General features: G+C 54.8%; 6 protein-coding genes across 6 annotated transcripts; 3 read left to right on the forward strand and 3 right to left on the reverse strand.

Annotated features, from left to right (window-relative positions):
* Positions 1-15: 15 nt before the first annotated feature.
* Positions 16-1,319, reverse strand: CPAR01_16142 (RTA1 domain-containing protein; the record flags this gene model as incomplete). The annotated part of the gene is made up of 4 exons (XM_060500387.1): positions 16-787; positions 883-1,029; positions 1,144-1,243; positions 1,301-1,319. The coding sequence occupies 4 exons, from the start codon at positions 1,317-1,319 to the stop codon at positions 16-18; spliced, it is 1,038 nt and encodes a 345-aa protein (XP_060340868.1).
* On the forward strand, positions 67-606 carry CPAR01_16143 (uncharacterized protein; the record flags this gene model as incomplete). The annotated part of the gene is made up of 1 exon (XM_060500388.1): positions 67-606. One exon carries the CDS (start codon positions 67-69, stop codon positions 604-606), a length of 540 nt encoding a protein of 179 aa, XP_060340869.1.
* A 1,307-nt stretch (positions 1,320-2,626) lies between the features above and the next one.
* Positions 2,627-5,310, reverse strand: CPAR01_16144 (uncharacterized protein; the record flags this gene model as incomplete). The annotated part of the gene is made up of 2 exons (XM_060500389.1): positions 2,627-4,995; positions 5,058-5,310. The coding sequence occupies 2 exons, from the start codon at positions 5,308-5,310 to the stop codon at positions 2,627-2,629; spliced, it is 2,622 nt and encodes an 873-aa protein (XP_060340870.1).
* A 2,694-nt stretch (positions 5,311-8,004) lies between these two features.
* Positions 8,005-9,424, forward strand: CPAR01_16145 (transmembrane protein UsgS; the record flags this gene model as incomplete). The annotated part of the gene is made up of 4 exons (XM_060500390.1): positions 8,005-8,170; positions 8,258-8,364; positions 8,457-8,629; positions 8,683-9,424. 4 exons carry the CDS (start codon positions 8,005-8,007, stop codon positions 9,422-9,424), a joined length of 1,188 nt encoding a protein of 395 aa, XP_060340871.1.
* Positions 9,425-10,118: 694 nt separating this feature from the next.
* CPAR01_16146 (acetamidase/Formamidase) lies at positions 10,119-12,130 on the forward strand (the record flags this gene model as incomplete). The annotated part of the gene is made up of 8 exons (XM_060500391.1): positions 10,119-10,193; positions 10,256-10,274; positions 10,337-10,394; positions 10,461-10,691; positions 10,837-11,139; positions 11,261-11,349; positions 11,481-11,723; positions 11,835-12,130. 8 exons carry the CDS (start codon positions 10,119-10,121, stop codon positions 12,128-12,130), a joined length of 1,314 nt encoding a protein of 437 aa, XP_060340872.1.
* A 401-nt stretch (positions 12,131-12,531) lies between these two features.
* CPAR01_16147 (OTU-like cysteine protease) lies at positions 12,532-13,796 on the reverse strand (the record flags this gene model as incomplete). The annotated part of the gene is made up of 2 exons (XM_060500392.1): positions 12,532-13,361; positions 13,430-13,796. The coding sequence occupies 2 exons, from the start codon at positions 13,794-13,796 to the stop codon at positions 12,532-12,534; spliced, it is 1,197 nt and encodes a 398-aa protein (XP_060340873.1).
* Between the last annotated feature and the right edge of the window lie 90 nt (positions 13,797-13,886).

Consider the following 13,886-nt stretch of genomic DNA (forward strand, 5'->3'; position numbering starts at 1 on the left):
CACTTATAAAACTCATCAAACACCGTCCTTCCCCATTTCCCCCTCTCTACCCCCCTCGGTCCCTCCATGCCTCCCACCATCACCCCTCTCCCAAAACCTCTCCATCCCGCGATCCCTCCCCTTCACCAACCCCCTCACATCAAACGGATCAACAACAGTCACCCAAAACGCCCTCGGATCCTTCCAACCCGGCCCTTCCACCTCGGTGACCCCGTCCGGGGCAAGGTACATCGTATACCGCTCTGGCAAATACCGCCTCGGATGCCTGACATTAAACATGCAGACGTTGGCCAGCATCAGGCTCGCCTCGAAGACGTAAAAGAACCACTCGTAGCGTACCGCGGGGGGCACATCGCCCTCTTTCGTCTGCGCGTCGAACCGGACCCGAGCGAGGCTGAAGTATTCTACGACGCGGAACAACGTCCTCGCGGAGATGAGCACGACGCTGATGTAGAGCGTCACCATCGGGCCCTTTACGCCGCGTACGGACGCTACGCCGGCGGCGACGCACCGCCGGTGGAAGACGACGGCGAGAGCTGTGAAGGAGGCGAGGACGAAGATTTGGAGGAGCAGGCTTGTCTTGATGAGGGCGTGGCCTGTTTCTAGTTCCCGCTGGGTGAGGGATTGGTTTGCGGAGTAAGACGCGCCCCACCCGTTCAGGGCTTCGACGATGCTGGAGAAGAAGGCGAAGGTTGTGAGGACGCGGCCTGGGTGGAGGGGGGAGGCATAGGGGGCGTAGTAGAGAATGCGGCCTAGGATGTTGTAGTTTGCTAGTTCCAGGAGGGGTCTTGGGAAAAGGGGGTGAGTAGAGGGTTCCTCCTTTCGTTTTTCTTTTCGCTCATTGTGGGATTTGTGGATTTGAGAAGAACGGTGGTTACTTACGGAGCTGCGTAGATGAGGCACACGCTCGCGATGAAGATGTTGAGGTCGTCGTAGTGCCATGCGCCGTAGGTGCGGACGGCGAAGCCGGCTGTGAAGAGGAGGCAGCAGAAGGAGAACAGGGCGGTGACTTTGAAGAACCTGTAGTGACTGGATCCCACATCAGCTGTCAGTCAGGAAAAACGTTGCTCTTCCCTTCAGATTGGAGTTGGGTTCGTTTGCTTTTAGAATTGGACCGAGCACACGGTATTGGAATAGACTCACTAGCTCTGCCAAAAGTGCAGTGTACCAGAGGCGGCAAACGCTACGGCGAAGAAGATGGGTGCTGCTTTGTTTGGGGCGTAGAAGTAGTAGCTCCCGTCGACTTTTGGATTTCTTGTAAGTAAAAGGGGGCCTGCCAGGGGCGGTTATTCATTCTTACCATACGTGCCGTCCTCCATGTTTGTTCCACTGTTCCCCAAGCCTGACCAGTTTCTAGGAGTTTCTCGTTTTTTCAGTTGATAGAGAACCAGTTGTAAGTAGATTCTGAGGAGTTGGGACTTTTCATAGCACTTAGAAACCGGGTTGTAGTGTTAGAGTCCCGGAGGATATAACCAGTTGAAGAGGATTTCCGTCCCACGTTCATTTATACATTTATCAACACCAGGCATCACACACACTTGTACAAACAGACCTTTTCGTCCGTCAGCAGGAAATATGCACTTCCACATTCGGTGATCTTCCAATTGCCCACTGCTTCGGTATCCTGAATACCTCGAAACCGTAACCCGACGAATACGCTCGCCAAGCCCCCCCAAGATCAGCCTCACGAGGCGTCGCCATCAACCAATCGCATCCATCCCTCAAATACGACGCGCGCAGAAAGATGACCCGACTGACAACACCTCGAACGCCCCACGAAAGAGCTAAGCTTCAACAATGTCGCAGTCTCGTTCTTGATTCTTCGACAACGGTGGGGGGCGTTTTTCAAATCTCCAAAGATTCGAGGTGCCTGAATCAGCCCAAGACACAGCCCAGCCTAAGAGCCAAGTGCATGCCCGGTAGGTAGGCCCTTGTCAGCTGTCATCCCGTCGTATATCTCGTGTGTTTGATCTTCATTGGGTTTCGTGGCCCTTCCCAGTCTTTTGGTACAGTCTGGTCGATAATCCGGAAGATGTACCCGATACTGTCGGCTCGACGGTGACTAACCGGCTCGTTGGGGATTCTATGAGCAATGCGGCACGCAGCGCTCTGCAAAGATGACCCCACGAGACTGCCTAAGCCTCTCGAGTCCATTCTTCTCATTGGTTAACGTTCCGAGGACCAAGTGTGGCTGCTTACACTCATGAGCAATGCACGCAGGGCACTGTAACAAGCTCTTGAAATCGTGAAATGAATTCATCCCTGAATAGTACCTGGCGGGGCCAGCGTACTGGACTAAATGCCTCGTAATGCCAATCAAAAAGTGGCCAAAAACCCTTCAAGTGCCCTCATATCCCTTTCCACCGTTCCCAAAAGTGTTTATACATCAGAGAAAGAACCAGGACCCAACGTGGATGTGACGCCACATATTGTCGGGATATCTGCACGCGTGGAAACCTCTCCAGAATCCAAGGCCCGCTTCGTGTAGCTTGCTTCCTCTACTCTCTCCAAAAAGGAAAAAAAACGCCCAGAAAGAAGTTTCCATCCTAGATGCAGTTCCTGGCGATTAAAAACATACAGTGGTCATACATGAAATCATTACAGACTGATGCCACCTGGGGCCCCATCAGTCAACCTCCCACCCGCGACCCGTTCCGTTCGCGTTGTCGGTGGCCTCGTCATTCTCGCCGTCGTCGGTGCCAATCACGCTATTCGCACGCGATGACTCGACTTGGCTGAGATAATAATCGTCGTTCTCGCCCCAGCTATCGTACTCGTCGTCAGAGTAGTCCCACTGCACGGGGATCGTCTCGCCGCCCTCGCCGAACCCGAACATCATACCGCGCCACTGCCCGGCGGCGATCTTAGCAGCCACCTGGAGCATCAGCGCAATGAGATGACTCGGCGGACCCAGAAGAACCTCGCAGGTCTTGGATACAATGGCCATGGGAAGTCTGCGGACGAGTTCCAGGCGGCTTCTCAGGGGGTGGTACCTGGCCTGGGTACTCGTGGGCGCAAAAAGGTTGGCCGCCGTCGGCAGAGGGGAGAGCGCTCTGCGGCCGACGGAGATGCTGCTGGTGGTTGATCTGTGTCGAATGTACGGGCGACGCACGACAGCTGTAGTTGCTGCTTCGTCCTCGGAAAGAGCAACCTTGTCAGGCTGCTCAACCACCTCAGACACCATGTCTGGCGCAGTAGCAGCGCTCTCCAACGAGCTGTCGTCGGTCAGAGACGAAGTCGCATCCCAAGTTCGCCGAGTCTCCGGTGTCACAGTCAGATCGGAAATGTCGCGGTAGTGCCAAGGCTTCTTAGGAATAAGAATATTGTCGTGAGGGTATGGGAACCTCGTTGGGGACACGTCTGAGGCAGGAGATCTTGGGACAGGCGTAATTGGCGACTGAGCGGGCGAGTGCCATGACTTTGAGCTGTGGAACGAATCTGTAGATCCAGTTGGTGAAGTTGCTTCATCCAGAATCGGAGTCGATCTCATGGCCGACTTTGACGGTGGCGAGGTAACAAGGGTCAATTGTGGGGGAACCAGAGCCCTGCCGGCTCTGAATCCGCGAAGCTTCTTTCTTCTGCTACCCACAACCCCACTGCCTTCGAGAACTGTCTCTTCGTCTGTCGCGGACTGTGATTCGCTGCTTGACCCATTCCCGCTGGTATTCCTCGTCTCTATCGCTGACTTCTCGCAAACAGCCTCGGGCTCGGCGACAGGTTTAGTGGCCGGCGTAGACTCGGGAACCGCAGCGGCCATCTTGATCTCGTAGTTCCGGATCACGTCATAAATGTTAGTGGGCGTCGGTGTGCTTGCCTCAGCCGACAGAGGTGTTTTGGGCAATGCCTCCACAGTGACGAGCTGTTCCTTGATGTCGTTTGGCAGCCTATGACCAGTCACTGGCCGCTCAACAGTCACCAGAGTCTCCACCTGGGTGTCTGTCTTGCTTTCCTTTGGCTGGGTCAATGAGTCGTCGACTTTGATGGAAACTTGGGGAACCTCAGGGCCCTGGGTGTCCTCTTCGCGATCGACCATCTCCGTCGAAGGTACTGTCACAGGTGCTTGTAGCGGTGCGGCATGCAATGCTGGTGAGACCGCAGCGGCAGTCACCTCTTCGCCAGCGTTGCTTTGTGCATCAATGCCGCCAATGTCACCATTCGTAACTTGAACTCCTGGTGACTTTGCTGATGGCTCCTCGGCGGGAACCGTCAGATCTTTTCGGCAAACCTCATCTTCGGGCTCCTCTTCCTCAGCGATTGAGTCCTCGAATGTGGCTTCTTCGTGACTCCCCTTTGGCTCCGTCTTTTCCATCTTGACCACGTCACACGTAGGACCTTCCTCATCGGTCACCTCTTGAGCCATATTGTTGCTAGCGATATTGCGGGTTACCTCCGCTCCGCGCTTCGGAATCTTCAATTCTGCTGGTCTCTCGGCTGTGGGAGTCAGCGCGGCATCCGTGGGCTCTGCCGCTTTCGATATCTCGGCACTCGGATCACAGGATCTTGAGCTTGAGTGAAAGTCATTGCTGATAGTGGAGAGCCGGCGTTGCTCGCTTCGGCCGCGGAGGGAAGATGTCGAAGCTCTCCTGCCAGTATTTGGCGTCAAAGCTTTTGGCGTCGGTGATACCTCGACTTCGTGAGCTGGGGTCGAAAGGACGGGTAGGGCTCGTTTAACCGGGGGTGTCCATGGTCGCTTTTTCACGGGTGTCTTTGGTTTCTCGGGGAGGATGACCGTGAAGGACCGTTTGAAAGGGCATTCCGTCTTCTCGAATTGCAATATTTGATCCCAGACACCCTTCAGTGCCGCAGCCAGTTCCTGTTCATCGGCGTTGGTGACGGGAATCTCAATCCTCCAGTAATTGGGTCGGCGAATTTGTAGGACGAATTTGCTAGAGTCTTCGGCGAGGGCCCAGCATTGGCTTTTGGGTAACATTGGCTGCAGAGCAGAGCCGCAGTTCAAGAAGGCGACGGATCCTGTACGGTATATTCGGAACGGCCCTATGGGGATGGCCCCCAATCAGCAATGGCCATGAGAACGTTGATGGACTTGCGCAACTTACCAATGGCAATCGTCCTCTCAAGCTGCGAGTGGGCAGACAAAGAGCCGGGCTCATCTGAAGGGCCGCGACCTGGACTCCGAGCTCGGCCTCTGGATGCAGCAGCGAATGCTACGATCTTGACATTTGGGTGGTTGTATAGTGTCTCGACTAGGCCACCGGCCGATGTGGACGGTGCCGGGCGTGACATGTGTGCTGGTATCGGGGCAGTTGCGACGCGGCGAGGAGCCGGATAGGCAGGGCGTAGAGATTCCATCGCGGAATTCCTAGGGAAAGGGAGAGTGTGGCAGCTCGGCCAGAGGAGAGCAGTGTCGTCAAGTACGTGCGGGAACTATCAGCTGACGGGCGAGTGCTACGAGTCGGACCTGGGTCATGTCGGAACTGACACCGAGTACATGACAGGCCTTGAGAGGAGGAAGTTGTCGTCGGTGGTGACGTTCGTTGGGCGTTATCGATTTGCGTCGCGTAGGTTTAGCGCGCCGGCCTTGGTCGAGAGAATAGGGTGGTGCAAATCGGAAGCGAAAGACTGATATGCTGGCCGTAGCAAGGGGGTAAATTTTGAGGGATCCGAGAAACGGGCAAACAAACGGGCTTGATGCAGCGGCGCGGAAGGACGTGGACTCCCTTTTGAGCCGAGCGAGAATCGGCAACCTAGGTAGAAAATAAAATGTCTTGCTCCGGTCTCAGTACCCTTCAGATGAAGAAGAAACACTTGTGCCACCACACGATAGGTAGCGAATGGAAGGGAAGAAGAAGATGGGTGTGTAGAGTGTCCCTGGAGAAGCGAATGAGGAGAGGAGGAGGGACCGGAAGGCGGAGAGCGGAGGGAAGTAAGAGGAAGGGAAGAAAAAAGGTTTTTGATAATTGAGATTGAGGCAGGGCGACAGGGAAGGGGGGGGGGGTGGGCGCGGCGGACGTGGGTGATGGATGAATGGATGGATGGACAAAAGATGATGAAGCTTGGACGGATCTGGGATTTGCTCATGGTTCGACCAGGGGTTAACGATGTCACGGCTTCTTGGGGACTCGTTCGAGGCTTTGGAGGAAACACGCGCCCGACGGGGGGGTTCTGACGCTGCCGGTTTCCTGAACCATCGCGTCGCCGTTTGATAGCGATGGGCCCCCCGCGCCCCGCACCCACCTGGGCACCGTCCTTAACCACTCGACCCTGTAGCCGTACGATGAGACTTTCTCTCTCACTCCCTTTCTCCTGGATCATTCCTTGCCTGACGTACTTCATCATCTCACTTTACCTCGTTCGAGTTGATTGCTAATGCTCAAACACACTGGCAGACTCATACCCTGTACACAGGAGAGAGATGCTGAACATGCATTGCCACCTGGTAATTATAGGAGAGACCCTCAATTCCAGTATTGCGGGAGTTTGAGACAAAACGAACCCTCTCACTCACTCGAGCATATCCTGATTGGCTTTCACATGCCTCTCTCTCTCTTTCTCTCACTCACTCGCCCCCTCACTCACTGTCTCTCATACCTGATCTGAGTCTGCTATGCTAGATTCTCATCGCCCATCTTGTTGTGATCCAATTTGCTTTGATCTCTCACTTGCCCCGTCTTCTTATGCACGGAGACCACCTAGATAGATCTGGAGAACAAGCTAGGATGACTAGGCTCACTGAAGCGCGCGCCCTCGTGATGTGCCCGGCCCCATCTGGAGCCAACCTGGAGATTGCACGTCGTAGTCGCTTCGCGAATAAGGTGCCGCGTCCACAATCCATTAGGGGGGTCACACCGGGGACAGCCGACGTATCCCAGCCAAAATATACCCTTAACTTTTTTCATGACTGTCCGTACTGCGTATAAGTATGGAGATCGATATGGGGGAGCCCAGGCGTTGTAATGTTCGCTTAGAAGAAAACGGCAAAGATGAGACGGGGCAACCTCAACATAAATCCAGTGGAAACCTGGCATTTTCAGCAGTGTTCATATTTGGTTACGGATACCTTTTCAGCTCCGCACTTGCAATCCTCGCCTTTGACAAATTGAGGCTTAGAGAGCTCGTGTTGCCTTGTCATTTCAGCCCTCACCGCATTCTCAACCAGAAACTAGCTTCCGAGGTTTCCAAAAAAGCTTCAAGAGCCTCGGGTCCCCCATGACAACAGCCGCCTTATTCAATTGCAGATATAACGCCTGGGGTTTATACCTACCCTGAAGGGCCTCAGCATGCCTGGGGGTTAACAATTCAGGGACCTGCCATTGGTCCATTGAAAGCTCTGAGCTTCAAAGCTTCGAGCTGTCGAGCTTTGAACAATGCATGCAGGGGTTCCAGCTCTTAGCACAGGGACGCGTTCTGGGATGCAAGTCCGACGCGTGCGCAATGCAGCCGCAGCCACAGCCGCGGCAACTCGACATGAACCGGTACCACATCTCCCAATGTTTAATCCACTTGCACCCGATCATCGGAGCTGACTGGCTCTGCGATGATGCATCGCTATGCAGCTCGCCCTCATACAAGCGAATGATTCTGCCTCTGAGGCGCCTCAATTGTGTGGTTTGGTAGGTTCACGTGGTTCAGTACCGAAAGTACCTACCGGGCTAGGTACCCACGTACCTTACCTCAAGGCATTTGAAGCTCCTGGACTCACTTGGTTGATCTTATCTCTGATATCGATAAGATAAGGACTACGGGGGCTTCCCGGCACTCGGTGAAGCTCGGACCATCCGACCTTCCGGACGTACCGGTCGCAGGGCAGCGTTGTGAGGTGCTAGGTCTCTCAGCCACCAACCCCCGGTATGTGTGTCGTCATCGTCTGCCCTCCACACCCAGCTCCAGCTCCCAGCAAGTTTAGCTCCCGGCCAAGCAACCAGCCCTGCGCTGACAAGGTCGCAACAGCTCGCGTGCCCCTCCAAGACCCTCGACATTTTAAACCTCAACACCCAGCAACGTTCGTGGTGATCGGCATCGTCACTTCCACACCCTCGAGAAAACATGGCGACCTCTGAAAAGGGTCAAAGGCGCGACAAGCTTGAAGGCCAGATTGACAAGCAGCTCGACAAGCTTCCCATTGACAAGGAGAGGCTCAAGCGGGAGTTCGACCTCTCCCACTTCGACCTGAACCAAATCCTGCGGGGCATCCAGTTGACGCTGGTTGGAGGTCAGTTGATGGAACCACGGACATAGCGTCCAGACTCCATTCCTTTGGAGTTTATTGACACAGCTCAAAATGCTAACTGCCAACAAGCTCAACGAGCCCTTCAAAACCCTGCCTTGTTCACATCGGACCACTACCGACAAGCCGGCATTGCTGTCTTGAGTGGCCTTGCCATCCGTCTCGTCATCTCCATTCCCGTATGTATACCTTCAACCCCTGCGCCAGGAGCACGAAAAACCACCGAGATACTCCTGTTTTCCTCACAGCAGGTATTGACACAGCGCAATAGATTATTGGCGTCAGAGTCTTTCTCTGGATTCTGTCCTTCTTTTTGAGCCTGGACCATGTCACTTGGGACGACCAGCTTGTTGGGGGCCTCAACTTCATCGAGGAATATGTTTTGCAGGTCCCCTTTTTCCTCATGGCGCTGATGCGCTACGTCACCCCGACGCTCGACAATATGTAAGTCCGCATCTTGCCCCCAGTCCTTGGGTCTTATGCTAACGCGGAGGCAGGTTTATGGACTCGCTGAACTGGGTTGATAAGACGTATGTCCAAAAACACAAGCACGAAGACCCGACCAAGCTTCGAGATATGTACTATCCCAACCTCAAGATGTACAAGGTCAGCGACGGCAGCACCCACACGACTAGCACGGCCGAAGCCATCAGCATGTTCCTATACCGCTTCGCTCGGAAGGGTGCCATCTCCCTCGCCGTATTCGCCTTGTCGTACCTACCCATCGTCGGTAGATTCGTGCTGCCCGCGGCCAGTTTCTACACATTCAACAATGCCGTTGGATTGGGTCCTGCGTCTGTCATCTTTGGAACAGGCATCTTCTTGCCCAAGCGGTACATTGTCATCTTCCTGCAGAGTTACTTTGCGTCGAGGAGTTTGATGAGAGAGCTGCTGGAGCCGTATTTCTCTCGTGTGCACTTTACCAAGGAGCAGAAGAGGAACTGGTTCCGGAACCGCGAGGGACTGCTGTTCGGCTTCGCCATCGGGTTCTATACATTGATTAAGATCCCCCTTGTTGGTGTTTTGATCTATGGTATCGCAGAGGCCTCAACGGCGTACCTGATTACCAAGATTACCGATCCTCCCCCGCCTCCCGCCGAGAAGGCTGCTTTCGCCGCGAGCCAGCAGGAGTGGACGAACAAGCACGAATTCCTCAACCTCTCCCTCGGCGATATTGATGCCATTCACCTCAAGTCGCGGCCGGCCAACCCGACAGGTGATGCTCAAAAGCACGAGTAGGCAAATGGCAAGGGAACGGCGAGGGTGTCTGTTCGTCTATCACTTTTCGGGGGTCGCTATCCGTAGGCTTAACTAAATCGCGTGAATCCAGACATGCCGGGATAGGGTGACATTCTGCGGACATTTGCAATGCTCTTTTCTGCAACAGGACGGGTGAAGGGGGCCGACAAGGCGTAAACGACAGATGCCGAGATAGCCAACCCCCGGATTCCAATCAATTACGTTTATGATAGGAGCAGTCATGCGACATGAGATCACTACGGCGTCTTATCGATTGGTTTTTGGAGACTGGCCGACGGGCGGAGCCAATGCGGGGGTTGCCAGACACAAGCCTCTTACGGTATCGGGCAAAAGCTCTTATCAGCCCGCACCCAGCTCCGCACTTGCAACTCCCAGCAGCCACCACCACTCCCGTCTCATAGAGGACAGTTGGGGATAATCCCATACTCGGGATAGATAGCCAGACGAGGCAGGAGAGAAAGGCGTCTCATTCGCTGGGTGAGACAGTTCCGAGGAGCTCAGGGCGGGGTAGTTTGGAGACGTTGGCTTGGTTGCATGTATATTTACCACACTAGGAAGCAGAGCGACCTGTTCTGGCACTCAATCTCATAACGACAAGTGAACATTTCATCTCAGCCTGTTGTCTTAGAATCACTTGCCTGATACAATCAACTTTGAATTTAACCATTCCACCATGGGCAAAACTGGTATTCGTACGGCCAACAAGGTCAGCTTCGATAAGCCAGCTTCTGAGCAGCCTGGCCTGCATGTAAGTGCCCAAGTGCTGTCGATGTACGCCTCGAGCATCAAGTTTGTTGACATCAACACCAGAACAGATGGCATCCAGATAGTGAGTGCTTTAACTGGAAGGAGATCATGCCACAGTACCCTCTAACCAGCCTCCTCCCAAAGTCCCCTTCTCCGGCACTATCAAGAATGGCGAGACAGTCAAGATTGAATGCGTAGACTGGTAAATCGCCCTTGTTTCTTTCACCTGCGTCTGCTAGTGTTCAACAAACTCACGCAAGAATGCCAGGACCGGTGGCCAGATTGGCAACAACGACTCGGCGGACGACATGCTCAACGTCGACCTGACCAAGATCCACTACCTCAGCGGTCCGTTCGAGGTCGAGGACGCTCAGCCGGGGGACCTGCTCCTGGTGGAGATTATGGACGTTCAGCCGTTCGAGGACCAGCCTTGGGGCTTTACGGGTGTATTTGATAAGAATAACGGCGGTGGGTTTTTGGATGAATTGTATCCTACGGCGTAAGTTGTTTCATTGTCACATCACGTCACTCACTCTCACTCTCATCGACAACACTTATGTATCATACATAATGAACGCAATCCTCACCGTTCTCATCCTCTCTCACCGCAAAACAACCCATATTAACACTGTGTACGCAAATAGGGCAAAGGCAATCTGGGACTTTGAAGGAATCTACTGTACCTCGAGACACATCCCGGGAGTAAAATTCGCCGGGCTCATCCACCCGGGCATCTTGGGGTGCGCCCCGTCCGCCGAGGTCCTCGACACCTGGAACGCGCGCGAGGGCGAGCTCATCGCGGCCAACAAGCTCGACCGCGACGTCGCGAAGCCGCCGGAGCCGATCAACGTGCACGCCGGCGCGGCGAACGCGGAGCTCAAGGAGAAGGTTGGTAAGGAGGGGGCCAGGACGATTCCTGGGCGGCCTGAGCATGGCGGGAACTGCGAGTGAGTTTTTGAGCATCCTCTTTACTCCTTTCTACCCTTGAGAGATTTTGACGAGGAAATCTGGAGGGTGATAGACTCGGGGATGATGGGAAATGAGAGTTACTGACGTTGAGGGGAATAGTATCAAGAACCTGAGCAGAGGAAGCAAAGTCTACCTACCCGTCCACGTCCCCGGCGCCAAATTCAGCGTCGGCGACCTACACTTCTCTCGTAAGTTTCCAACCAAACCAACTGTGCTTCCCTCTCTCTCTCTCTCTCTCTCTCTCTCTCTCTCTCTCTCTCTCTCTCATATATATGACCAGGTATCCATATCATCAGGTAGCTCACTAAACATATCCCAGAGGGCGACGGAGAAATCTCCTTTTGCGGCGCCATCGAGATGGCGGGCGTCATCACGATAAACTTCAAAGTCATCAAGAACGGCGTCGCCGACCTGGATCTCAAGTCGCCCATTTACATCCCCGGCCCCGTCGAGCCGCAGTTCGGTCCCGGGCGGCACATTTACTTTGAAGGGTTCTCGGTTGATCAGCACGGGAAGCAGCATTACATGGATGTTACCGTCGCCTATCGTCAGACGTGTCTTCGTACGTTTCCTCCTCCCTCTCTCTTCTGTTCTTTTCCTTCTCCTGCATGTTTTCTTCGCTGCTTCCTTGAATGTTACGAATGGAAGATTGATGATTATGATGTTTGCAAAGGCGTCATCGAATACCTCCGCCGCTTCGGCTACAGCGACTACCAAGTCTACCTCCTCATGTCGTGCGCGCCCATCCAGGGCCACGTCGCGGGCATTGTCGACATACCCAACGCGTGCACGACCATTGGCCTGCCGATGGACATTTTCGACTTTGACATCTCGCCGGGCGCGGGTAAAGTCGAGAAGCGGGACCTGGGCAGCTGCGCTTTCGCGACGGGTGTGAAGGAGGGAACTGTTACCAAGGGCGGGGCGAATAGTCAGCATAGCTATGGTGGTGGGTTGACGTATAAGGAGTGAGGAATGAGAATGGATGTCGTGGAAGGTGATTCGAGTGTGAGATGAGAGGTCTCCTTTGAGATGGAATTTTGTGTGGAGTTTCCCCCTTTCCCTTCACTTTTGTCTTGCCCCGTGTCATCGCGAGCGATTGGATCAGAGTTGCGAGGTCAAGTATGATTGAAGTCGAATGAGGTTGGGCAAGCGTAGTCACGAGATATTGTAGTCGTCGAATCTTTATGTGAATTTCACTTATGAATGCCAAACTCATCGTAAAGCCGCGAGATTTCACTTCCCAATGAGAATTTCTCGACTTGAAAACAAGCCAAACTCCCCGAGCCATCGATTCCCGTTCCTCATATGATCCATACCCAACAACTCCGCCCCGCCATGCATTTATCAATAGGCTCTCTTGTCTCTATTCGTCAAAAGTCCGGAATCTCAGTCATCGCAGTGTGTCCCGTCGCGCCCGTATGAATCCTAGCCTCGGCCGTACCGCTGCCCAACCACTCACACCCAGGAGCATCGCACTTGCGCAGCGCATTATCGCCAAAGGCACCGCCAGTACCAGCAGAAGCACCAGCACCGGCGCCGGCACCACCCGAAGCACCACCACCACCACCACCCGCAGGCTCGTCCTTGATCTCGCTGAAGCCCATATGCCCCGTCGCCTTGGCGTGCTTGTTGGCCTCCCTCTGCCCGTTGCCCAACCAGTCGCACCCGGCCACGGTACACCGCAGCAAGAACTCGGTGGTATCCGTAAAGTAGTGCATCTCGTGCAACTTTCGAATCAGCGCGCGTGTGCGGTCGAGGACCTCGTCGTCGGCGGTGCTCCAGTTCGTCCTATCGAGTTCCGGAGGCAGGTCCGAGTGCGCGTAATGGGGCGGCTCCGAGGGGCTGCAGGCGATGCGGTCGTAGTGGATGCCCGAGTAGACGAGGATGCAGCGCGATTCCTTGTTCTCGCCGAAGCGCAGCGGATTCTGGGATTTGACGTCGAACGCGACGACCTCGAGGTCGAAGAGGTCCGAGAAGATGCCGAGCTCGATGGCGCCGCCCCAGCGCTCGGGGTCTTGGATTGTGCGGATGTACTTTTCGACAGGCATGTCGAGGACGGCTTCGGGGTAGTCGTCTGGGTGTTGGCGGATGTAGTCTGCTACCATTTTGCGGAGCTCTTTGGCTTCCATTTGTTTGCCTGGGATGGCGCCGCCAAAGGCGGTGAAGAGGCAGCTGTTGTCGTCGGGCATCACGCGAAGGACTTGGGATTTGTTGTCAGATGGGAAGGAGTTTGGGGATTGGGGGTGAAAAGGGCAGCTTGGTACTCACGTAATGTCGACTCACGCTCCGGCCACGGGATGCTGATGTCCGAAGGGGACGGGTCGGCATCGGGATCGAGGCGGGGCTTCTTGGACGTCTCCAGGCCTCGAGATGCAGGGGCGGCGGCGGCGGGCGGAGGTGTGATTGCGCGATGATGGGCCGGCTCGATGCTGAAGGACTGGCCGTTGAGGCCCAGGTCTTTGGCGTTGGCGTCCTTGTGCTCGAGGGTCAGGGTCTGAAGGGGCCAGCCGTACTTGAGGGTGAACTCGGCGATGCCCGTCTTGTCCTTGATCTCGTTGAATAGGTCTCCGACTGTTGCGGTGTCCTCGAGGGAGACGACGCCTGTGCCTCCCGGGCCCTTGTACCTGGCTCTCATTATGTGTGATGTGGACGTGCTTTTGCTGAAGATGAAGGGATCTGTAAGATGATGGGTATGCGGGCCAAAGTCAAGATAGTAAGCTGAGAT

The sequence above is a fragment of the Colletotrichum paranaense genome (assembly GCF_030867605.1).
Source record: "Colletotrichum paranaense strain IMI 384185 chromosome Unknown Scaffold_23.1, whole genome shotgun sequence".
Taxonomy (NCBI): Eukaryota; Fungi; Ascomycota; class Sordariomycetes; order Glomerellales; family Glomerellaceae; genus Colletotrichum; species Colletotrichum paranaense.